This window comes from Cetorhinus maximus, chromosome 1 (genome assembly GCF_964194155.1).
Source record: "Cetorhinus maximus chromosome 1, sCetMax3.hap1.1, whole genome shotgun sequence".
Taxonomy (NCBI): Eukaryota; Metazoa; Chordata; class Chondrichthyes; order Lamniformes; family Cetorhinidae; genus Cetorhinus; species Cetorhinus maximus.
In genome coordinates this window covers 186,601,749-186,627,948 of record NC_135879.1, presented here as the reverse complement: position 1 = coordinate 186,627,948, position 26,200 = coordinate 186,601,749, and the positions used below count along the sequence as shown (strand labels likewise).

General features: G+C 43.9%; 1 protein-coding gene across 7 annotated transcripts in view; it reads right to left on the bottom strand.

The window, feature by feature from the left end:
* The window catches only part of LOC144685847 (putative E3 ubiquitin-protein ligase HERC1), a 429,767-nt gene that overhangs the window by 378,330 nt on the left and 25,237 nt on the right, over positions 1-26,200 (bottom strand). For all 7 annotated transcript variants that reach the window (XR_013577800.1, XM_078550801.1, XM_078550834.1 and 4 more), the window contains exons 2-3: positions 12,649-13,590; positions 10,447-10,542 (exon numbers count right to left, since the gene is read on the bottom strand). Coding sequence is in view for 6 of the 7 variants with exons in the window: in XM_078550801.1 (XP_078406927.1) it covers positions 10,447-10,542; positions 12,649-13,575 (1,023 nt within the window). In the remaining variant the exon portion in view is untranslated. The remainder of the gene's footprint in view (positions 1-10,446; positions 10,543-12,648; positions 13,591-26,200) is intronic.

Here is a 26,200-nt window from a genome sequence, read left to right as displayed (position 1 = left end):
GTGAAAATCTACTGCATATCGACATCATCCTCCTGCAATCGAGCAACTATTAGGGTCCCTGTCATGAAACTTTCATATTTTTCACAATATTATTGTAAGCTTGTGGGTGTGAGTGTGGATGGTTCTGTCTGTATGGCTAATTTAATTGAATTCGAGTCAGATAGACTGCAAGATTGAAATTATCAAAAGAAGTTAGGTGTAAAAAGGTATTTGAAATGCTAATGAGTAAACATGGATGAGGGCAGCACATATAAACCTCCACTGCGCCTCCATAACAGGAGCATTATCACTGAGGGTATGTGCGCTGCCATAAGCCAGACTGGAGTCAAACGTTCATAGATGCAATGTGAGGATCTTTGGTGTCTCCCTCACTGCATGTCATCATCATCCCCCACAAATCTAGCAGCTATGAGGGCCTCCCAAGTGCGCCTCCCTCGTCTAGCCAGTGCGAGGCCCTCATCACCATCATCGTCGCTTTCGAAGACCTCCTCACCCTTATCATCATCTTCCTCATTGGAGGAGGCCTCCAGCTCCTGCATCTCCTCCTCAGCCAGCAAATCTCCCCGTTGCAGCGCCAGGTTGTAAGGGGTGCAGCAGGCGATGAGGATGCATGACACCCTCTGTAGACTATATTGCCAGGCTCCACCAGGCTGGTTCAGGCACCGGAGCCTCATTTTCAGCATCCCAATGGTTCGCTCCAAGGTGCGAGTTGCAGCATGAGCCTCGTTATACCTTCACTCTACTGCAGTCTGAGGCTGCCACATGGGTGTCATCAGCCACGTCCTCGGCTGATGGGTAGCCCTTGTCCTCTAGGAGCCAACCCTGCAGCCTCTGTGGACTCTGGAAGACAGCAGGGATCTGTGACTGAATGAGAATGTAGGAGTCGTGGACACTCCTTGGAAACCGTGCGCAGACCCGCAGAATGAATGAGTTTGTGGTGGTCGCATACCAACTGCACATTCAGTGAATGGAAGCCTTTGCGGTTGACACTGTTGACCCCTTATTGCAATGAAGATCTGAGCACTACGCGAGTGCAGTCGATGACACCCTGCACCTGTGGGAAACCTGAGATCTGGGCAAATCCAATCGCTCTTACATCCTGGCTCTCTTGGTCCCAAGTGAAATGCACAAAAGTTATGTGCCTTTACGAAGATGGCATCCGTGACCTCATGAATGCATTTGTGGGTGGAGGCTTGTGATATCCCACAGAGCCCTGAAAGGAGCCACTGGCGTAAAAATTGAACAACGCTGCCACTTTCACGGCCACTGGAAGTGGAGGCCTCCCTGTCCCCGTGGCATCAAATCCTGCAGCAGCTAGGTGTGACCGACCAGTTCCTTAGACATGCACAGTATTTGGCAACATTGGTTCTCAGTTATTCGCAGGAATGAAAGGTGGCAGCTATAGACCCTGGGTCTACCTAGGCACCAATGAATGATGGCTCACTGTGGCTCTTCAGCGGGAGCCTCAGCTGCCCCTTATTCTTGAGGGTGTTGCTCCTCCCTCTGCTCAGCCAGACGTTTCTGTCACGCACTTCTCCATCGTCTCCGCTCTCTGTATGTCATGGGGCATACAGCTAGTTCACCAGGCTCTATGCTCCTGATGCACTCCCGTAGAATGAAAGAGAGAAAGACACGTGGGTTAGCTTGGGTATACTAAGAACCACTCTTTGTTTTGTCTGAAGGCCCCTTAATGCATCCCAAGAGTGCTGGTCACCACTTGGATGGCCAGAGTTTAATGCACTACATGGTTGCCCAAAACCCCAACCACCTCCGCCCCACTCCACCTTGCCCATTGAGCTGCATGCTGTACTCTCAGCTCAGGCGCAGGCATTCTCCTAAACCACACTGCAAGGCTGCACTGTTAGCTTGAACCATGGGGGAGACTGGTCCAAATCAGGATGATGACATTGCAGTGGCTGTGAGTGCCTCTACCAGTGACTGCTCTATGGCCAGTTTTAGCAAGGGGATTGTATAATGTTTCCAGTCGCCCAACTGTTCTGCAGTCCATTAAAACGCTCATTAGTTTGCAGTCTGTGCCCAAGGGTGAAAAGCTCTGGAGCACTTGGTGGCACTTGCATGTCTCTGCATTGCTTGAGTGGGTAGATAAGCTAGAGGCCCGCCTCCAAGCATATCAATGTGGCTGCATCTGAACTGTCTCAGCTGCAGAGGAATTGTCACTTTATACAAGGTTTCCCTCCCCCCCACCCCGCATGTGCTTGTGCACCATCTTCAACCACAGGGCAGCCCTTACCCCCACCCTAAGTCGCCACAGCCCCAAGTCGCCTCAAACGCAGGGTAGCCCTTGTCCCCACCCCCAAGTCGCTACAACCGCAGGGCAGTCCTTATCCCCACCCCCAAATTGCAGCAACCACCGGGCAGTCCTTGCCCCTGCCCCCAGTAGCCTCAACCGCAGAGCACCCTTTGTCCCCACTCCTCCAACGCACCTCAACCTCGAAGTCCAACAGGCAACCTGTGTGAGCACTGCACAACATTACTGTGTACTCACCTCCGAGCCCCCCTCAAAGTGCACGCCTTAAATATGCTGTTGTGAAACACATCGGCATGGACAGATGATCCAGCTGGGGGTGGGGGAGGATCATTGAAGGGCTGAGCGGACGATCAATTTTTGGCCTTCTCGCCATATTGTCCCCTCACGCTGCCGAGCATGCCTGATGCCAGCAGGCACGGTCGACTCTGCCCTAGGTCTTTAATAGAAATCAAGAAAAGCAATGGTCCTAACATTGACCTCTGGGAAATCCCATTATATATCTTCCTCCAGTGCAAAAAACAATCATTCATTATTACTTTGTTCTCTGTCCCTCAGCCAACCTCGTATCTATGATGTCACTGTCCTTTTTATTCCGAGTTTCAATTTTGCTGACAAAGTTATATTGCACTATGTCAAAAACCTTTTGGAAGTCCACGTACACCACATCAACCTTCTCTGTTACCTCATCAAAACACTCAGTCGAAGCCTGAGTCAAAACATTCAAGCAAGTCAGTTAAGCATGATTTACTCTTAACAAAACCATGCTGGCTTTCCTTAATTAATCCATATTTGTCCAAGTGACTGTTCATTTTGTCCAGAATTATCATTTCTAAAAGCTTTCCCACCACAGGGCTTAAACTGGCTGGGCTGTAGTTGTTGGGCTTATCTTACACCTTCCTTTGGACAAAGGTGTAACATTTGCAATACTCCAGTGCTCTGGCACCACCCCTGCTTCTAAGAAGATTATGGCCAGCGCCTTTGCAATTTCCATCCTTACTTCCCTTAAAATCCTTAGATGCATCTCATCTAGTCCTGGTGACTTATCAATTTTAAGCACAGCCTGCCTATCCAACACCTCTATCAATTTTTAGCCTATCCAGTGTCTCAAGTACCTCCTCTTGAACTATGACTTGGACAGCATATTTTTCTTTGGTAAAGGCAGATGCTTCGTTTTGATTTGGTACCTCAGCCATGTCCTCCATGCATAGATTCCCTCTCTGATTTCTATTTATTCTTTCAAGGGATGAGGGCGTCGCTAGCTAGGACAGCATTTATTGCCCATCCCTAATTGCCCTTGAGAAGGTGGTGGTGAGTTGCCTTTCTTGAACTACTGCAGTCCATGTGGCGTAGGCACACCCATAGTGCTGTTAGGGAGGGAATTCCAGGGTTTTTAACCAGCAACAATGAAGCAACGGCAATATAGTTCTAAGTTAGGATGATGTGTGGTTTGGAGAGGGACCTGCAGGTGGCGGTGTTCACATGTATCTGCTACCCTAATCCTTCGAGGCGGTAGAGATCGGAGGTTTGGAAGGTGCTGTTGAAAGAGCCTTGGTGAGTTGCTGAAGTGCATCCTGTAGATGATACACACTGCTGCTGCTGCTGTATGTCAGTGCTGGTGGAAGTGAATGTTTAAGGTGGTGGATGGAGTGTCAATTAAGTGGGCTGCTTTGTCCTGGATGATGTCAAGCTTCTTGAGTATTGTTGGAGCTGCACTCATCCAGGCAAGTGGAGAGTATTCCATCACACTTCTGAATTGTATTTTGTAGATGGTGGACAGGCTTTGGGGAGTCAGGAGGTGAGTTACTCGTCACAGAATTTCCGGCCTCTGACCTGCTCTTGTAGCCACAGTATTTATGTGGCTAGTCCAGTTCAGTTTCTGGTCAATGGTAACCCCCAAGGTGTTGCTAGAGGGGGATTCAGCAATGATAGTTCCACTGAATGTCAAGGGAAGATGGTTGGGTTCTCTCTTGTTGGAGATGGTCATTGCCTGGCACTTGTGTGGCACGAATGTCACATGCCATTTCTCAGTCCAAACCTCAATGTTGTCCAGTATTTGCTGCATATGGACACGGACTCCTTCAGTGTGTGAGTTGTAAATGGTGCTGAACATTGTACAATCATCAGCAAACATTCCCACTTCTGACCTTATGATTAGGGAAGGTCACTGATGAAGCAGCTGAAGATGGTTGGACCCAGGACACTACCTGAAGAACTCCTGCAGCAATATTCCGGGGCTGATCTGATTGACCTCCAGCACCCAAAAATTGTGTTTGACAAATTTATTAGGTTTTTGAGCGTGTAGTAGGGTACATAAAGGTGAGCTAGTAGATGTAGAATACTTGTATTTCCAGAATCCATTCAATAAGTGCCACATAAAAGCTAAATATGGAAAAATAAGGGCTCATAGAGTTGGGGGCAGTGTATTAGCATGGATAGAAAATTGGTTAATGAACAGGAAGCAGAGTAGGGATAAATATGGCATTTTCATGTTGGCAGGCTGTAACTGGTTGAGTGCTGCAAGGATCAGTGGTGGGCCCTCAGTTATTTACAATCTACGTTAATGAGACGAAGAGACCGAGAATAATGTACCTAAGTTTGTTGACGATACAAAGCTAGGAGGATAGAAAGAGGCTGCAAAGACATATAGATAGGTTAAGTGGCTGGGCAATGAGGCAGATGGAGTATAATGCGGGGTATATGAGGTTATTCGTTTTACTAATAAGTATAGAACAGCAGAATACTTTTTAAAAAGTGTGAAACTTTTAAATATTGATGTTCAGAGAGTCTTGGGTGTACTCGTACAGAGGACACAAAGTTAGCATGTAAGTACACCAAGCAATTAGGAAGAGGAACGGCACATTGGCCTTTTTTGCAAAGGGTTTAGAATACAAGAATAAAGAAGAAGTCCTTCTGCAATTGAACAGAGCTTTGGTGAGACCATACCTGGAATACTGTGTGCAATTCTGGTCTCCATGTCCAAGGAAGAATATACTTGACTTGAAGGTGGTTCAGCGAGGGTTCACTAGTTTGGGTCCAGGGATGAGAGGGTTGTCCTATGGTGAGAAACTGAGTAAATTGGGCCTATACTCTCTCAAGTTTAGAAGAATGAGGATAATCTCGTTGAAACATATAAAATTCTTAAGGGGCTTGACAGGGTGGACATTGAGAGGTTGTTTCTCCTTGCTGAGGAGCTGGATAGCCAAGGGGGACAGCTTCAGGGCGAATGGTCAATCATTTAGGACTGAGGTGAGGAGAAAATTCTTCAATTAGCAAGTTGTGAATGTTTGGACTTCTCTACCACAGAGGGTTGCGGATACTCCATCTATGAATATATTCAAGTTTAAGGTAGATAGATGTTTGGCCTCTCAGGGAATCAAGGAATATGCGAGTGGGCAGAGAATTGGAGTTGAGGCAGAAGATCAGCAGTGATCGCACTGAATGGCAAGCTCGAAGGGGTCATATGGTCTATTCCTGCTCCTATTTCTTATGTTTTTATATAACTTGCTAAGCTTACAAGTCAAATTAAAACTTGTCATGTTATTATTTGTGGCTCTTGACAACTCACCAACTGTAATTTTGTCACAGCTGCTTGTAAATACAAAATTATTTATGTACTTTGAATTCTTTATTTATTCTTTCATGGGGTGTGGGTGTTGCTGGCAAGGCCAGCGTTTGTTGCCCATTGCTAATAGCCCTAGAATTGAGTGGCTTGCTAGGCCATTTCTGAGGGCAGAGGGCATTGCTGTGGGTCTGGAGGTAAGGACAGCAGATTTCCTTCCTTAAAAGACATTAGTGAACTGGGTGGGTTTTTATGACAATTGATGACTGTTTCATAGACACCATTACTCAGGCTAGCTTTACATTCCAGATTTATTGATTGAATTCAAATTCCACCAGTTGCCTTGGTGCGACTTGAACTCAGTGTCCCCAGAGCATTAGCCTGGGCCTCTCGATTACTAGTCCAGTGACATTACCACTATGCCACCATCTCCCCACTCTAACAGTGGAGTCATCCCAGATTTCTACCAAGTGCAGAAATGGACATAAGTCATTTTACCTGCTGGTCGCAATGGCCAGTTTTTGCGCCATGACATCCCCTTCCTGCGTCATAAATAATGCAGCCACGGGAAACACGCCAGATCGCGGGGAGTTGGCCTCCAATTAGCCCAACACACCGCTTCCTCAAGGTAGCCGCCATATTTAAAAGGCAGCTGCGCGCGCACTTCTCAATGCTTGCAGCCCAGGACTGTTCTGTTAAAAACATGGCCCCAAAAGGCAGGAAGATTTCAGCCTCCTGATTTAGTGACGTATCCCTGGGACAACTTCTGGACGCCGTGAAGGCCCACTGTGAAGTTCCCTACTCCTGCTCTGGCCACGGGGAGGCCCATCAGTTGCACCGCTCAGGCTTGGGAGGCGGTGACAGAGGTGATCAGTGCGAACGTTGCACACAGAGGGTTGGCCATCCAGTGCAGAAAACGGATGTATGATCTCACGCTAGGGTAAGTCAATCTCAACTCACCCATTCACAAGCCCATCACATATTTGCTGGCATCTCGCTCACTGCCAGCTCAAGGGGCATCACCACTCACTCTCTCACACACACGCTCACATCTCCATCTGGACTCATCTCCTCTGGAGACATCCTCCTTATCCCGTCCATGACTCCAGCACACACGCACGCCTAGCATCCTACTCATTTGGCCTGGCGTGCGCCTTGCTCACACTCTATCTGTCTTTCTTCGCGATCTTGTCCTGCACAATCACAGGGAGAGGTCCCAGACCAGGGGGTGGAGTGCCAGACATCAAAGTCCTCACTCCATTCGAGAGTCGAGCGTTGGAGTTGGCTGGAGAGGACATCGATAATTCCTGTGGTGATGGTGAGGTTGGTGGAAAACACCCACAAGAGGATCCTGCATCACATCATCCCTCTCTCAACGCTACTCTGAGTCCTTTGTTCTGTGTTCAACACAACTGCTGGGCACATCTGACACGTCGCCCTCAGGAAACCATAACCCCGACCCCAGCGTCGACAGAACCTTGGATGAGGAACCTGAGGGCAGCACCATTGAAGACCTGTCACGGCACTCACCCACACTCTGCACCAGCACAGCGACACACACCTTGGTGGAATCTAGATGTAGAGCAACCTCAGGATCACAATCTGGTGAACACACCACACAATCTGTTCCACAGCAGGCAGAGGCAGGGGCATCCTTGGTCACTGGCACTCGGAGGTTTGCTGGAGACAAGGAATCTGCTGAGTCCAAGTCAGAGGAACTCAGTTCTCAATCAGTTGCTGAGCTGCAAAGGCAATCACGGGAACATCAGGAAGAGATGTCTGGTGCATGCCTCAGATTGCAAGGGACGATGTAGGAGTCTGTCTGCCTTCAGTCTGAGGTGATTGCATCAGCATGCCGATGCATTGAGGTCAACACTGGCAGGATGGCGGCCATCATGGTGGCCTTGGTCCCAAACATCGGTGCTGCACAGCTGTGCGGGCTGAAGTCTATCGCTGATGAAGTCGACCTCCAACACTGTCAACGCGAGAGGAGTGTGGGGCAGCTCGATCTCACTCCAGCTTCCCTTTCTCTTAAAGGAGTCAGCCAGGGGCCATCGGGCACCCTAGGGAGGAGGGCTAGCAGCTGAACACCTTGGGGCCATCCACCCAGGTGACTCCAGGAATTTCCAGCCAATCCAAATCCCGTCTTCCTGTGACCCCCGCAACTCCAGCTCAACAGGCCAATTAGAGTGCATCTGGCCCATAGCAGGACACCCAAAGCAAGCTGGGGCCACTGTGCTGTTAGCTTGAACCATGAGGGATACTGGTCCAAACTTTAATAAGGACATTGCAAGGGGCTCTGAGTGCCTCCAACCAGAGACTGCACCATGGCCACCTTTTGCTGCAGGATCCTACAACTTGCCCAGTAGGCCAATTGTTCTGGTGCCCCCTAAAACGCCCAAGGGGTGATAAGTTCTGGAGTATTTGGTGGCAGTTTCATGCTTTTGCATTGCTTGAGTGAGCAGAAAAGCTTCAGAGGCCCAACTCCAGGCATGTTAATAGAGCTGCTGCTGAAGAGTGTCAGCTGCGGAAGCATGCTCACTTTTGACAAGCTTTTTCAAGTGCATGGCCGCTTACCTCACTCCCCACCCATCCCCCAGCATGCGCTTGTGTACTTCCTTCAATCTGAGCTGTCTTGCCCACCCCCATCACCCTCACTGCAGCTCTTGACCTGGCGCCGCAATGAAAGCCAGCCAGGAAAAAGTGACTTGCCTGTGCACCCCTCCCCAACACCCCCCACGATGCATAGCGCTTCTTCCTTGATGTTCTACGGGCAATGCTTGCAAGCGCTGCGCAAGGTTGCGTGCACTCACCTTTGAGTTTCCCTTGAAGTTCAGGTCTCCAGGTGCACACCTTTTAAAGGCAATCGTGAAGCACACCGTTCTGAAGCACGCCAACGTGGGCGATAAATTTGACGTGGAAGAATGATTCCGGCAAGCAGGGCTTATAATGAGATGCTAAAGTATTCGAATTAGGTTCCCGATGTGCAGCGGCAGGAAATGCGGCCCGACATTGATGGGTGGAGCGGACAAATGCAAACTAGTTTCAAGACGGTGTAAAACCGACTTCTGACCTTCACAGCTCACAACCACCATGACGCCAACAGAACCGGACGATTCCACACTAAATTTAATTTAATCTAAATTTAACTACTGGTTTTAAAATTAATGGAAGTCAAAAGCAATGGTGGGTGATAAGATGGGTAGAGAAAAACAGGCTAACCAGTAATTAATGAATTCAGGTAATGTGCCCTCAGTAAATGCAAATACAGCTACAGAAGGAGCATGCCCTGTAGAAGTTAATGAATTAAATAGGCACTAAAGACAAAAAAAAAGAATTTACAGGACAATGGAGCTGTGAATTTGTCAATCTTTTCACTTTCCACTGCAACACTATAAACTATTCCTCAAAAGGCACTACTTCCAATTACATTTTGTGTGCAATGTGACAGGAGACCCACTTGTGTTTCAACAACAATTGTTGGTATAATTATCTGGTTTTCCAGGAGTCCCAATCTCCAATTATTTATTGTGGCTGAAATATAGAGAAACTGCTCTCATTAGCGGACGGGTCAAGAACCAGAGGACACCAATTATTTGAACAGAGGGGACGGGGTAGCATCCCAGCTTTGAGCTCTTCGCAGTCACACTCTCTAGTAGGCTCTCCAGATGGCACGTTCCCTTTCCTTCTGATCCACGTAGCTCAGGCCCAGCCCTGAATTAAATTGCAAGTAAGACGGATGATGTTTGAAGTGGGGGGAGGGTGGTATGGAGTTGAGTCGCTTTCTACTGATGCTAAAACGTTTAAGCTGAGCGCACTTCCTGCTTGGTCCTAAACCATGCAAACTTCAATAATCCCTGGCTCGTTCTGCTGCATATGCATTCAATGTGCTCAAAATCATGATGAGGGATCTGCATAGAGTGGATCAGGAGAGGCTGTTCCCATTGGCAGAAGGGCTGGAAACTAGAGGACAGCAATTTGGGGCGATTGCCAAAAGAAGTAGATGCGAATTAAGCTGTTACCTGAAAGGGAAGAACATGCAGGGTTATGGGGAGAAGGCACTAAGGGAATTGCTCCTTCGGAGAGCTGGTGCAGACACTATGGGCCGAATGGCCTCCTTCTGCGCTGTCATAATTCTACAATTCTCTGATTCTATAATATTAGGCAAATTGCATAAGAACCAGTGGCGACATGAGGAAAAACTTATTCATGCAGTGAGTGGTTAGGATCTGGAATGCACTGCCTGAGAGTGTGGTGCAGGCAGATTCAAAGCTGGCTTTCAAAAAGGAATTGGATGTGCACCTGAGGAGAAAATATTTGCAGGGCTACAGAGAAAAGGGTTGGTGAGTGGGATTAGCGTTATTGTTCTTGGAGTGTCGGCATGAACAAAGCAGACCAAAAGGTCTCCTTCCATGCTGTAACCATTATATGATTCTATGGGCTATAGTAAAATAAAAGAAATACAAAGGTATAGACAAAATATTAAAATTATCCACATTAAAAGAACATCACTAAACAAATGATTGGTACAATTACTAATTGGTACAATTAGCATGTAATTTAGGGTTACACTGTCACTTTATCAAATAGAACTATAAAATATATAAAAATGACAAACCTCTTCACAAAGACAAATTGCTGCATTAGAAAGAGAACACAGCCCATCTGGAGTCTTCTTAAGCTCTTGATTCTGTAGATTATCTACACACGTATTCTAAATATTAAAACAGATCAAATAATCAGCATTTTGGCTAATTTTCATTGGAAGTACATTATCATGGAAGTAAACTATTGAAATGGGCAAAGGCAAAGTTCTATCTTTGAGGCTCTGAATTAGCAATAAAAGCTTAGTGCAAATGATTTGTTATAGTTACAGAGGAGTTTGCATGATTGATCAGGGGTTTTTCCCCATTAAATAAACAAAAACATATTATTAGCTGCATTTTCCATAACAAAACCATTAAGCTACTTAAATTCAGTGGGGAACAGATGCTTAAAAGGAAGGATGGAAGAACAGTACAAGGAAATATCAGCAGCGATGAATAAATGAGAAAATGGAAACAAAATGCCTCATTCCCCATCTTGCCCTCTCCTTTGTTGGTAATTTTCAAAAAGCTTTTGATAAAGTCCCATATAAGAGGTTAGTGTGCAAAATTAAAACACATGGGATTGAGGGTAATATCATTGCATGGGTTGAGAATTAACAGACGGGAAACAGAGAGTAGGAATAAATAGGTCTTCTTTAGAGTGGCAGGCGGTGACTAGTGGGTTACTGCAGGGATCAATTCTTGGGCCCCAGCTATTCACAATATACATCAATGATTTGAATGAGGGAACCAAAATAAGATTTCCAAGTTTGCTGACGACGCGAAACTTGGAGGGAATGTGAGTGGTGAGGAGGATATTAAGAGGCTTCAAGGAGATTTAGACAGGTTGAGTGAGTGGACAAAAACATGGCAGATGCAGTATAATGTGGATAAGTGTGAAGTTATCCACTTCGGTAGGAAAAACAGATTGGCAGAGTATTATTTAAATGGTGATCGATTGGGAAATGTTGATGTACAAAGGGACCTGGGTGTCCTTGTACACCAATCACTGAAAGCAAACATTCAGGTGCAAGCAAGCAGTTAAGGCGGCAAATGGCATATTGGCCTTCATTGCGAGAGGACTTGAAGGTTCACCAGACTGATTCTTGGGATGGCAGGATTGTTGTATGAGGAGAGACTGGATCGACGAGGCCTGTATTCACTGGGATATAGAAGAATGAGAGAGGATCTCACTGAAACTTAAATAATTCTGACGGGGCTGGACAACTGGATGCAGGGAAGATGTTTCCCTTGGCTGGGGGGTCTAGAACAATGGATCACAGTCTCAGGATATAGGGTAGGCCATTTAGGACTGAGAAACTTCTTCACTCAGAGGTTGGTGAACCTGTCGAGTTCTCTACCACAGAAGGCTGTGGAGACCAAATCACTGAATATGTTTAAGAAGGAAATAGATAGATTTCTAGACTCTAAAGGTGCCAATGGGTATGGGGAGAGAGCGGGAGTATGGCGTTGAGATAGAGGATCAGCCATGATCATATTGAATGGTGGAGCAAGCTCAAAGGGCTGAATGACCTACTCCTGCTCCTATTTCCTATGTTTCTATGAATATGACCAATATATCTCCTTCATAGTCCATTAAGCAGCTTTGATGAATACAGTCTAGTGTTATTACAAAGTTACAATTCAAATATGATAATTTACTTCTTTATTTAATGCTGAGATATTTACTTGGTTTCGTTCAAATGTCTGAGTAGCTTATTTTTCAAAATGGAAAACACAGCTTCAAGTAATCAGCAGTAGCCTTCACTCTGAATTGGAAGTTCCTTAATTTGAATTACTTGTTAATTTGATTTGAAATTGTGTGAAAAAAATTCTATATAGGCCACTTAAATTGCTTAACATGAATTATTGGAAATTTTTAAAATAAAAATCAACTGAGTAGGAACAGACTAAATCAGAAAAGAGAGAAAGTGAGTTTGATATCTGTATAGTCCTACTAAATTTTAACTGAATACTGTGCTGTCACATTATGGTCTTGGTTTGAATTAATTTACTTTTCAATTTTTTCAAAGGCATCAATTCACCACAGAAACAGTTTATACACAATCTTGTGCTATTCTGGTACAATGTTTGGAGAACATTCACTAATTAAGTGTGGGAGAACAATAAATTTTGCGAATCAGAACAGTAAAATAGCATATCAAGTATTTACATGCTAAGCAATCTCTGGCCCCGTTTAGAAACAAAGTCCATCTCTGGTAAATCAAACTCACTGAAGAATGTTTCAGTTGCTCCAATGATTTCAAAAAACAATCATATCCAATCATTCCTTCTTTCTCTGGTGCAAAAGGTACATTAGCAGCAGCTGCAGAAGCAGCTAATGCTACTTCAATCCATTCAAGTAGGAACTTCAAAGACCCACGCTGCACTGCAAGACCCAATAGTAGCTCTGAAGCTAATCTTCGCCCTTGAATATCAGCGCCAGAACTGGGCATGGTCATCTTCTTTAAAAATGTAGTCACTTGTGTGAGGCAATCCAAACCAACTTGAGGGATTTTATTTTCATTTGCTAGAGAAAGTGGAGGTAGAGAATTGATAACTGTGCAGGCTGTGCACAAAACATCATTGCACAGGCTCAAGCTTGGATCTAGCCTTGACTGTTGCCAGTTTTGTTGAATTAGTGCAAAGAGTAGACTTAGGCCAGTCTTCACTCCCATCTCAATCAGAACATCAGTACCCGATTTTATTCTCGTATTCCTGGCCAATGCATCTCCCAAATCTAGTCTGCTGTCAGAACTCCGACTTTGTACTTGATGCCCTGGTCTGAACCGATCGTGATATTTGTTAGAAAGTGCGTGGAATATTCTCTGAAGTGACAATAGTCGCATGTGTAAGGCAACAGCAAAAGGTGAATTTCCAAAGACTGTTCTGGCCAAATTCTGCTGGCTGTTGAGCAGTGCGGAGAGATACTGCTCACGTTCTTCCACAGCTGAGGACTCATGTTCAAAATCTGGCAACCGAGGACCAATCAGATGTTGGGCCTGCTGAGATATTCCTACCACTTCTTTGTTATGGAGTAGCTTTTCATATAATGCAGAGGCACCTTCCCTTGTTGCTGCAGATTCACTGTCTTCCAAGGCCCAGGAACTATTCAGGTGTTCAAGCCATTTGAGTATTACATTTGTGGGACATGTAACCATTTTATAATGTTGAATCTGGAAAAAGGAAAAAAAAAATACACATGACTCTTCTGGGTATTATTACCACCATTTTTTACTCTCTCTACTATACCTATAGAGTAAGATTTGGTACCCTGCACAATTATCCTTGCATAAGAACGCAAGCTAAATCAAGGATTAAAAAAGCTTGAACACAACTCTATCTTAATTTAACTGTATTTTAATTTACATAGCATTTTCAAAACAGGAGAAGGTCATCCTGCCCAAATCATCTATGCTGGTGTTTTTGCTCCACACAAGCCTCCTTGATCATAAGAAATAGGAGGAGTAGGCCATTCAGCCCAATGAGCCTGCTCCATTATTCAATAAGATCATGGCTGATCTGGTGTGACCTTAACTCCACTTTCCTGCCTGCCCCCATTACCCTTGACTCCCTTATCAATCAAAAACTGTGTAACTCAGCCTTGGAAGTATTCAATGACCCAGCCTCCACTACTTACTGTGGAAGAGAATTCTAAAGGCTAAGGAAGATCAGAGAAGAAATTCCTCATTTCCATTTTAAATGAGAGACCTCTTACTTTTAAACTGTGTCCCCCGAGTTCTAGGTTCCCCCACGAGAGGAAACATCCTCTTAGCATCTACCCTATCAAGCCCCCTCAGAATCTTATATGTTTCAATAGGATCGCCTCTCATTCTTCTAAACTTCAATGGGCATAGGTCCAACCTTTGCTCATAAGACAATCCCTTCATCCCAGAAGTCAGCATACTGAACCTCCCCTGAGCTATTTCCAATAAATCCCTCAAGTAAACAGAGAACTGTACACAGTACTCCAGATGCAGTCCCACCAATGCCCTATACAACTATGTTAAGAAATCCTTACTTTTATATTCCACCCCCCCCTTCCCATAAGACAGATGTCAGGTAGAAAATACATTTGAGAACCAGGTTGAATATTGAAGGTATAGATGGGAAGTGAAAAAGCAAATAAGAGAAGCAAAGAGGGAGTATGAAAAGAGATTGGCAGCTAACATAAAAGGGAATCCCACGTCTTCCATAGGCAAATAAATAGGAAAAGGATGGTAAAAGGAGGGGTAGGTCCGATTAAGGGCCAAAAAGGGGAATAACCTATGGAGGCAAAAGGCATAGCTGAGATATTAAATTAATACTTTGCATCTGTCTTTATCTAGGAAGAAGATGCTACCCAGGCCATGATGAAAGAGGAGGTAATTCAGACACTAGAGGGTTTAATATTGATAAAGAGGTGACATTGGGCAGCTGCCTGTACTTAAAGATGGCAAGGCACCAGGACCGGATAAGATACTTTCCTCAGTGTCCTTGGATGCAAGAGTTGAAATTGTGTAGGCACTGGCCATAATTTTTCAGCCTTCCTTAGACTCAGGGGTGATACCAGAGGATTGGAGAATTGCAAACATACTCTTGTTCAAAAAAGGGTGTCAAGATAGCCCCACACAAGTACAGGCCAGTCAGTTTAATTTCAGTGGTGGAGAAACAATCCAGGACAAAATTCATAGTCACATGGATAATGCAAGTTAATTAAGGAAAGTAAGCATGGATTTCTTGAGGGAAAATCGTGGTTAACTAACATGCTGGAGCTTTTTGAAGAGGTAACAGAGAGAGGGTTGATGAGGGCAATGCTGTTGATGTGGTGTACATGGATTTCCAAAAAAACATTTGATACAGTGCCACACAACAGACTTGTGAACAAAGTTACAGATCATGGAATAAAAGACACAGTAGTAGCATGGATGCGAAATTAGCTGAGTGACAGGGGACAGAAAATTGTGGTTAATGGATGCTTCTCCAGCTGGAAGAAGGTGTAGTGGAGTTCCCCAGGGGTCAGTTTTGGGACCCTTGCTTTTCCTGATATATATTAATGATCTAGATTTTGTGGTACAGGGCATAATTAAAAAGTTTGCTGTGATACGAAACTTGGAAGCATTGTGAACTGTTAGGAGGATAGTGTAGAACTTCAAAAGGACATAGGCAAGTTGGTGGAATACATGGATAAGTGACAAATGAAGCTCAATGTGGAGAAATTTGAAGTGATTCAATTTGGTAGGAAGAACATGGAGAGACAATACAAAAAAAGGGGTACAATTCCAAAGGGAGTGCAGGAGCAGAGGGACCTGCGTGCATATGTGGATAAGTCATTGAAGGTGGCAGGACAGGTTGCGAGCACAGTTAAAGCATATGGTATCCTAGGCTTTATTAATAACGGATAGAGTACAAGAGCAAAGAGGTTTTGTTGAACTTGTATAAGACGCTGATTCAGCCTCATCTGGAGTACTGGGCTCAGTCTGGGCGCTGCACTTTAGGAAGGATATGAAGGCACTGGAGAGAGTGCAGAAAAGGTCGATACAAATGATTCCAAGGGTGAGGAACTTCAGTGACACAGACAGATTGGAGGAGTTAGGACCGTTTTCCTTGGAAATCATGAGTTGTCTTGACAGTAGACAGGGAGAAACTGTTCCCACTCATGAAAGGATCTAGAATGAAAGTGCACAGATTTAAACTAATTGGCAAAAGAAACATAAAGCATTATGAGAAAAACTTTTTCATGCCACGAGTGGATAGGGTCTGGAATGCACTGCCAGAAAGTGTGGTGGGGGGAGGTTCAACTGAAGCATTCAAATGGGAATTAGGCTGTTATCTGAGAAAGAAAAATGTGCAGGGTTATGGGGAGAAGGCAGGAGAATGGCACTAAGCAAAATGTTCATTCAGAATGCTAGTGCAGACATGATACGCTGAATGGTCTCCTTCTGCACTGTGACAATTCTGTGATAAAGGTCAACATTCGGCCTTCCTAATCACTTGCTGTACCTGCGTGCTGAATGTTTGATTCATGTACAAGAACACCCAGATTCCTCTGTACTGTATTCTGCTTTGCTATTCTTTCTGCCAAAGTGCACAAACTCACATTTTCCCACATCATACACTATCAGTCAAACTTTTTCCTACTCATTTCACCTGTCTATATACCTTTGCAGACTCTTTGCATCCTACCAATCTTTGCATCATCAGCAAATTTGGCTACAATACAGTCGGTCCCTTCATCCAAGTCATTAATATAGATTGTAAGTAGTTGCGGTCCTGTGACACTCGCTAGGTACAGTTTGCCAACCTAAAAATGACCAACTTATCCTGAATTCCTGTTTCCTGTTAGGTAGCAAATCCTCTATCCCAGGGCTTCCCAAACTGTGTGTCATGACCCCATTGGGGTTACATGACGAAATTTTGGGATCGTGAGGCCCGAGTGTTAACAGCTGCAAGAGTCCTTCAAACCCTTGCGTCTTTTGTAATGGTGTGTGTGGCCTAACTGACCAATCTTTGAGGTTTGATTCCTGTTCCAAACAAAAGTGAAAAGATAGGTGCTTTTTTTTTTAAAGAAACCCTGCAGTTCAAACAGTGCGCCCCTCAACTCTGCACCCCTCCTCTCTCACAGCTCACCACCTCCCTGCTCATTGCCCTCCCCCCTCTCTCACAGCTCTGCACCCAACGCCCCCAGGCTCACCATCCCCCAATGTGCTCTAACAACTCCCCAATGTCCCACTTCCCTCAGCCCCTCCCTCACTCTCACAACTCACCCCACTTCCCACCCTCAGCTCTATGCCCCTGACCTGCCTCACACTTTGGGGGTCACAGCAATTTTCAAGCCTCACTAGGGTCACAGCGGGAAAAAGTTTGGGAAGCACTGCTCGTCCATACTAATGTAATCACTCTCAACACGATGAGCTTTATCTTATCTTTAGCAGTAACCATTTATGTGGTACCTTATCAAATACACTCTCGAAATCCAAATACGTTACATCTTTTGGTTCCCTTTATCTATCCTGCTAGCTATATCTTCATAGAGTTCTAATAAATTTGTCAAACTCAATTTCACTTTCACAAAACCCATGTTTACTTTGCCTGATGGTAACATGATTTTCTAAATGCCCTGCCATCAACACCTTAATAATGGATTCTACCATTTTCACATGACAGCTGTTTGTCTAACTGGCCTATAGTTTCATGCTTTCTGTCTCCCTCCTTTCTTGAATAGTGGAATTTTCCAAACTGCTGGGACATTTTCAAAATCTAGGGAATTTTGGAATATCACAACCAATGCATTCATTATCACTTCAGCTCGTTCAAGACGCCATGATGCAGGCCATCAGGTCCAGGAGACTTTTCAGTCTTTCGTCCCAGTAGTTTTCCTAGTACATTTCATCCAGTGATCGTGATTGTTTTAAGTTCCTCCCTCCTTTTGCCTCACCTTTTCTACTATTCTTGGGATGCTTTCTGTGTCTTTGACTGTGAAGACAGATACAAAATACCTGTTCGGTCTCTGCCATTTCCTTGTTTCCGATTACTATCTCCTCAGTCTCACCCTCTATGGGACCAATGTTCACTGTCGCTACACTTCCTTTCATATACTTGTAGAAGCTGTTACTATCTGCTTTTCTCTCATACTCCAATTTCTCTGGACTTAATTATTTCTTTAGCCATCCATAGCTGATTTCTAAAGTTTTCCTAATCTTCTGGCCTACCACTAATCTTTGCAGTATTATACATCTTTTTTAAAAATTTGACACCATCCTCAACTTCCTTAGTTCGCCAAGATGGCGCATCCTTCTCAAAGTCTTTCTTTCTCAATGGAATGTATCTTTGTTGAGAGTTATGAAATAGCTCCTTAAAGGTCTGCCTCTGCTTCCCTGCCAACTTATTTGTTAATTTATTTTCCCATTTCACTTTAGCCAACTCTATCTTCATACCCTTGTAATTGCCTTTATTTAAGGTTAAGACACTATTTTCATACCCAAATTTTTCACACTCAAACTGAATGTGAAATTCTATCATATGATGGGTCAGTTCAAGAATCTAGAGAACTTTGGAAAATCATAACCAGTACATCCACTATCTCTGCAGCTAGCTCTTTTAGAACCCATCAGGTCCTGGGGAATTGTCAGCCATTAGTCCTTTAAGTTTATCTAACACTATTTCTCTGCTGATATTAAATACTTTTAAGTTCTTCACTCATAATAGCCCCTTGGTTACCCTCTATTTCTGGTATGCAATTTGTGTCTTCCACTGAGAAGACAGACAAAATATTTGTTCGAAGTCTCTGCTATTTCCTCAATTCCCATGATAATTTCCCTGGTCTCTGTCTCAGAGACCAACATTTACTTCACCTACTCTCCTTTTATATACTTGTAAAAGTTTACAATCCGCATTCCTGATTAGTTTCTCATTGTACTTTTGCCCTTCTTAATCAACCTTTTGGATACCCATTGCTGGTTTCAGGGTGACGACTATGCTTCACAACATAATAAGGCTCTCCTTTTAATCTAGTACTATTCTTAACTTCCATAGTAAGCCAAGGGTGGATCTTTCTTGCTGAGTTTTTGTTTTAAATGTTTCCCAGTTTATTTACAATCATATCTTTTAGTCTATTTCCCTGATCAATCTTGGCCAGCTCTCTCCTGATACCTATGTAATCGGCTTTGTTCAAGTTTAAGATTCTTGTTTTGGACTCTAGTATGCTGCGCTCAAACAAAAACATAGGATTCGATAGCATTTTTATAATTTCACCCAGGCCCTCACCCACCCGCCAAGGATCTTTTATTACCTTATTATTAATTAACCCTGCCTTACAAGACAACTGTAAATCTAAAATAGTTTTATCCGTAGTCATACGTATCATGCTGGGAAACTGTCGCAAAAACATTCTACAAACTCATCTTCAAGTCTACCTTTGCTAATTTGAATGGTCCAGTCCACATGAAGATTGAAGTCCCCCAACATTATTACCTTACCTTTGATACAAGCTCCAATTATTTCAAAGCAACAAAGCAAGCACTATTAAGTTAACACTATAGTTTATAATTACTTATGCCATCAATTCAGTTCTACTTTTTACTACCCCCAAGAATTCTCTTATACATTATATGAATCTTGAAGGTTCATTCACTTTTCTAGGGCCATTCACTTTCCTGGGGCCAATTCAAAGGTACGCCACAGCCCTCAGGAAGTCACTTTGATTCTCCTCAGTGTTCCAGTTATTTTCTGAGATAAGATTTTATGGGGATCCTTCCATTGGCTTTGTGGCTAAGCGACCCTCCAACTTAATACCTCGCGATTATGGATGCCTCAGATACCAACTGCCTTCTCACAGCCTTCCAAATTAACTCTGACTGCTTCCTGCCACAAGGCTGTGTGGACTACTGTAAATTTTTTCCTCTAACTGCAAACTAGGCAAATCTTCCAGCTGCTTTTTCTCCTCACGATATCCAAAACTGAGCATGAACCTCACCCGCATTCCACATGGTAATCAAACTTAAAGTGCAAGCCTGATTAATAATCATCTCCTGTTGGTTCTCTTGATCCAATGAGATGCAGTCTACACCGAAGTCAAATTGCAACTGCCTGCTTTCTGAGCAAACACCTAAGTAACTTATACCCCTACAGCCCATCTCTATGACAATGTAGCATGCTTTGGGATGTCCTCAAACTGAAATAAATTATTGTACTTTCAACACATGTTTGATTCTGCAATCCATATGAATAATTTACATGACTAATGGACGAATGGCCCCTTGTCCAGAATTTCTGTCCCTTACCAAGGAACTCCCTTGTTGAGCAACTGCCTCTAACTTCTTCTCATCTGGGTATTATGTACATAATGTAAATCTTTTATCGAAGTAAGTGGGAACCCTCTGGCTCTACCACAAGCCTAATGAAAGGTAATCTATTATTCAAGCGTTTCCACTGTCAACTCCAACCTTATTGAATAAACATAGGTTATCTTTTAAGAGTAATAAACTCAGGCTTGCTTGAGTTGCATTTACATCAGAGTCGTGTTTATCAGTTTCACAATCTGATACCTCCATTTATCTAGTCAAAATTTTAACTCCTAAAACTAAAAATTATATTCCAAAACATATGAATTATTAACTCGATTTTCACAATATTACACTCTGTCCAATGATATAGCTACAGTTAGGAGACTTTTAAATGACTCATCAGCATTTTCTGATATTTACTATTCCTAATCTCCATCATACTGATTATACTTCCTGATTTTGTAAGCCAAGGACTTGTCATTATGTCACCCCTTACTATCAGTGCTGCTCCTCCTCCTTTTCCATTCTGCCTGCATTTTCAAAGTGTTATGCACCCTGGAATATGTATTTCCCAATCTTGTTCACCTTCCAATGTAATGGCACTCATATCAAAATCATTTATCTCTGCTTGTGCTGTTAGTTAATCTATTTTACAAATGCTTCATGCATTCAGATAAAGATCCAGTGATTTTATTTTTCTCAACTACTATTCTTTGCATAGATATTATTCACTGATGCTGCCCTTGTTAAACTTCTATCCCTTCCTATCCCACTCTGTTTCTCTTTAGCAAAATCAGTACACTGGTCTATTGCCTCAACATTTCTTTTCAGATTTCTAAATCTCCCTTCACCGGATACTTCCCCGTCCTCTTTTAGTTTAAAGCTCTACCCGGAGGCCCACTTATATGACTCACCAGCCCAGTTTATGTGGAGTCCATCACAACAGAACTCCCTCTTTCCCTAGTACTGGTGCTGTGCCCCATGGATCAAACCCTGTCTTCCCACTGCAATATTCTTTGAGCAATATGTTTATCTGCTTGACCCTATGCCAATTGGCATGGCTCAGGTAACAATCCAGAAATCTTTGCGGTTCAGCATTTTCGTTTGGGCTCTAACTCCTCAAACTCACTCATCAGAACATCATTCCTATTTCAATTCATGTCATTGGCTCCTACATGGACCACAGAGTTCTCCCTTTTCCAATTCATCTCTAGTCGGAAGGAGTTGCACCAGGCAGGCAATGCAATCTTTGGAACTCCTGGTCATGGCTGCAAAAAATCCATCTATCCCCCTGGCTATACTGTCCCCCATCATTCTTTTTCCCCTTCCCCCATTTGAATGAATTCCTGCACAACAGTGCTAAGAGTAGTTCACTGATCACCCTGCAGTCTTTGTTCTCACCCACGTAAGAAGCAAATACCTTGTAGTTGTTGCTCAAAGTCAAAGGCTGAGGCTCTCCATCACAACATCTTGGATCCCTATGCCTGCCAGACTTGCCATCACAGCCTCCTGTCCCTAACCACCGACCAACTCTAAAGTTCTGCTTAGCCTAAGGATTGTGACTGGGTGTCTGAAACAAAGTGTCCAGGTAATTGTCCCCCTCCCTGATGCCCCGTAATGTCTACAGCTCGGACTCCAGCTCAACAACTCTGAGCTGAAGTTGCTCAAGCTGCAAGTATAGCCGTCTAGGATCTCAATGCTCACACATGCTACAGTTACAGCACACCACCTGCCCGACCATGTCTAACTAGCCTTATTTGATTAATTAATTAGTTATTAAATTAGTAAATTAATAGCAATATTATGCCTTCTATATTATCATGTGCAAATTTTACCTATGGAAACAGAGTGAACATTTCAGATCAATGAGTTTTCAATAACTCTGTTTCTCTCCACAAGGCTGCCTGACCCGCTGTGCATCTCCAACAGTTTCAGTTTTTATTTCAGGAGTTCCAGCAACTGAAGAATTTTGTTTTTGCAAATTTTATCTTCTTGATTTCATGATATCTGGGGTCATTGTCGACACCATTTTAGCAGATAATCAATTAGGAGTTACAAATGAAGTGAAACACATGATTTTAAAACACTAACACATTCTACTTTTTGTCTGACCATTTCAACAACACATGCATAAAATGTTAAATTATATGCCATGCAAATATGAGCACTGAGATCATATGCCCAACAGCAGTGCCAGTTGCTAACCAAAATTACAATTAGTTTAATTTTTTGAATTTAACTTAGAACTTTAAAAACTGTAAAAGAAACGGCAAGCTGGCAACACTTAACAGAAATTGTCCATCGGGAAAAAAAGACTTGCATTTATATAGTGCTTTTCATGACCACCAGATGTTTCAAAGTGCTTTACAGCCATTGTGTTAAGTATCTAATAGGTTCTGTTGATGGATGTTAAATACCCAGCAGATTAAGATAATGAGGTGAACAGGTTTTGAGTATTGAATAGTTAATTATACTCAAATGTACATATAAAGAAGAGTCAGCCAGCACTGGCAGGGTTTGGGAGTCCTCCGACTTACCATTGGGGACCTGGGGTGGAGGGTGTTGCACGGTGCAGTCCCGTACAACTGTAGGTTGTTCTGGTTCACGGACTCCCAGGATGCCTGTGCGTTTTGCAGCATTGTGGAGTCCGTGGACCATGTTTATGTCTCGTGTTGTAGACTGCACCCCCTTTTTGGTTATTTAAAAAGCCTTTTGCCTTTGTTTTGTTTGCATTTCAGTCCCACGTTCCTGATTTTCGCATACCGGTACAGAGAGGGGTGGAGAGGGAGGAGGACCTCCTCATGAACCTGGTCCAGGCCAGGCTGGCCATCAACAGGTCCAGGCAGCGGGCGACCGAGGGAATCATCCGGCCCAATTGTCTGCCCCTCTTCTGCGGCTACATTCGCGGCTGGGTGTCCTTGGAGAGGGAGCACACGGTGTCTAGCGGCACAATAGAGGCCTTCTGTGCTCGGTGGGCACCACAGGGATTGGGGCATTTTATAGACGCCTTTGATCACATTTTGGTTTAATATTTGTAAGTTTCCTTTAACGTTTGATATTTGGTTCGCAGTGTCCCTCAAGGGACTGCATCTCGTTTCATTCCTTGTTTTTTCCTAACTTAGTTTAATTTGTTTGAACAAAAAAAAAGCACTGGTGGGGTGTTAGAGTGGAGGAGCAAGCTCTGTGCTATGCAATAAACAGTCTCCACTAAAGCGTCCTAGTCTCAGGGTATTCTTCATAACCAGGCTTGGAAATTCCACTGACATTTGGTAGGAGAGGATCACTGCCTGCAAGTGAAAATTGGAGATTAAGATTTACTTCCAGAAAGAAGGCGAGTATTAGAATTAGGTTTTTTGAGAAGACGGTAATTGGTGATTCTTTGAAGAAAGATGACTGAAACCAGGCAGGATATGATTTTCCGTCACTATTTTGTGAAATGGAACCTTATGATCAATGGAAAACTAACGTCTATATATGGACATGGGTTACGTCTCTTCTGGAAAAAAAAGCAAGGGATGGCTCTGGCACTTTTACCAGGACCAAGATCAGTTGCACAGTGTTCTCAGACTGGAAGCTCTGGAATCGGACAATGAAGAAGGTTTGAACAATCTCTTGAAAATCATGGATAAAATTTGTATAAAAGGTTAATTATTGAATGCCTGTGAAGCTTGGTCAGTGCTAAATTTAAAAGTAAGCTCTGTGCTAAGCAATAAACAGTCTCCACCAAAGCATCCTAGTCTCAGTGTATTCTTCACAACCAGGCTTGGGAATTCCACTGATATTTGGTAGAAGAGGGTGGTTGCCTGTAAGTGAAGATTGGAGACTAAAATTTCCATGAAGTGGAGTGGAGAAGTAAGTTCTGTGCTAAGCAATAAACAGTCTCTACCAAAACATCCTAGTCTCAGTGTAATCTTAACAACCAGGCTTGGGAATTCCACTGACACACAGAAAGCACTTTTGAAAGCGTAATCACTGTTGTAATGTAGGAAATAAGGCAATATATGTCCACAGCAAAAACCCACAAACAGCAATGTAATAAGAACCAAATAACCTGTTTTTGTGATGTTGATGTAAGGGATAAATCCCCACTCTTCTTCAAAATAGCAACGTTGGATCTTTTACATCTACCTGAGCAAGCAGTCGGGACCTTGGTTTAATGTCTCATCTGAAAGAAGGTACTTCCAACAGTGCAGCGCTCCCTCGGTACTGCACTGGGGTGTCAGCTTTGTTTTTGGGACTTTGGGACTCAGAGGTGAGAGTGCTACCAACTGGGCCAGACTGATAGTGGTAGTTAAGTAATAGCCTGAATAAGTGCAGAAGCAGCATTTATATTTTGAGCCACACTCAAGTTACAAGGGCATAAGAAATAGGAGCAGTAGAAGACCATATGGGTGTCCAGCCTGCTCTGTCAGTCAATATGATCATGGCTAACCTTCATCCTCAACTCCACTTACACACTGACTCCCCATGATGCCCTGAAGACCAAAAATCTGTCGATCTCAGTCTTAAATATATTCAATGATGGCATAACCACAATCCTCTGGGGTAGAGAATTCCAAAGATGCACAACCTTTTGAGTGAAGAAATTTCTCCTCTTCTCAGTCCTAAATGATTGGCCCTAGCAAAACTGGAGTCAATGGGAATCAGCGGAAAAACTTTCCACTGGTTGGAATCATACCTAGCACAAAGAAAGGTGGTTCTGGTTGTTGGACGTCAATCATATCAATTCCAGGACATCACTTCAGGAGTCCATCAGGGTACTATCCTAGGCTCATCTTCAGCTGCTTCATCAGTGACCTTCCTTCCATCATAAGGTCAGAAGTGGGGAAGTTTGCTGATGATTGCAGAATATTCAACACCATTCACGACTCCTCAGATACTGAAACAGTCCATGTCCAAATGCAGCAAGACCTGGACAATATCCAGGCTTGGGCTGACAAGTGGCAAGTAACATTCGCACCACACAAGTGCCAGGCAACGGCCATCTCCAACAAGAGGGAATCTAACCATCGCCCCTCGACATCCAATGGCATGACCATTGCTGAATCCCCCACTATCAACATCCTGGGGGGGGTTACCATTGACCAGAAACTGAACTAGGCTAGCCGTGCAAATACTGTGGCTACAAGAGCAGATCAGAGGCTAGGAATCCTGCAGCGAGTAGCTCACCTCCTGTCTCCCCAAAGCCTGTCCACCATCTACAAGGCACTGATCAGGAGTGTGATGAAATACTCTCCACTTACCTGGATGAGCACAGCTCCAACAACACTCAAGAAGCTTGAAACCATCCAGGAAAAAGCAGCCCGTTTGACTGACATCCCATCCACAAACATTCACTCCCTCCACCACCGATGCACAGTGGCAGCAGTGCGTACCATTTACAAGATGCACTGCAACAACTCACCAAGGCTCCTTTGACAGCAGCTTCTAAACCCATGACTTCTAACATCTAGATGGACAAGGGTAGCAGACACATGAGAACACCACCACCTAGGAGTTCCCCTCCAAGCCACTCACCATCCTGGCTTGGAAATATATCATCATTCCTTCGCTGTATCTGGGTCAATAACCTGGAACTCCCTCTCTAACAGCACTGTGGGTGTACCTACATGATATCAACTGTAGAGGTTCAAGAAGGCAGCTCACCATCACCTTAAGGACAATTAGGGATGGGCACATCCCATAAATGAACTAAAACAAAGCTGCTGAAACAAGATTCCTGTATGTTGAACACCAATTGGAAGAGGCACTGAGGATGCCAACAGCACAGAATGTACCTTAGGTGGGGGGGCTTCAATGCCCAACAAGAGTGACTCAGTAGTACCACTACTGACTGAGCTGGCTGAGTCCCAAGAGATATAGCTGCTAGACTGGGCCTGATGCAAGCGTTGAAAGAACCATCAAAAGGGAAGAACCTCATCCTCACCAATCTATCTATCAATTGTATCAGACTATCAAGGATCACTGTACAGTCCTTGTGGAAACAAAGACTCATCTTCGGATAATACCCTCCATTGCACCA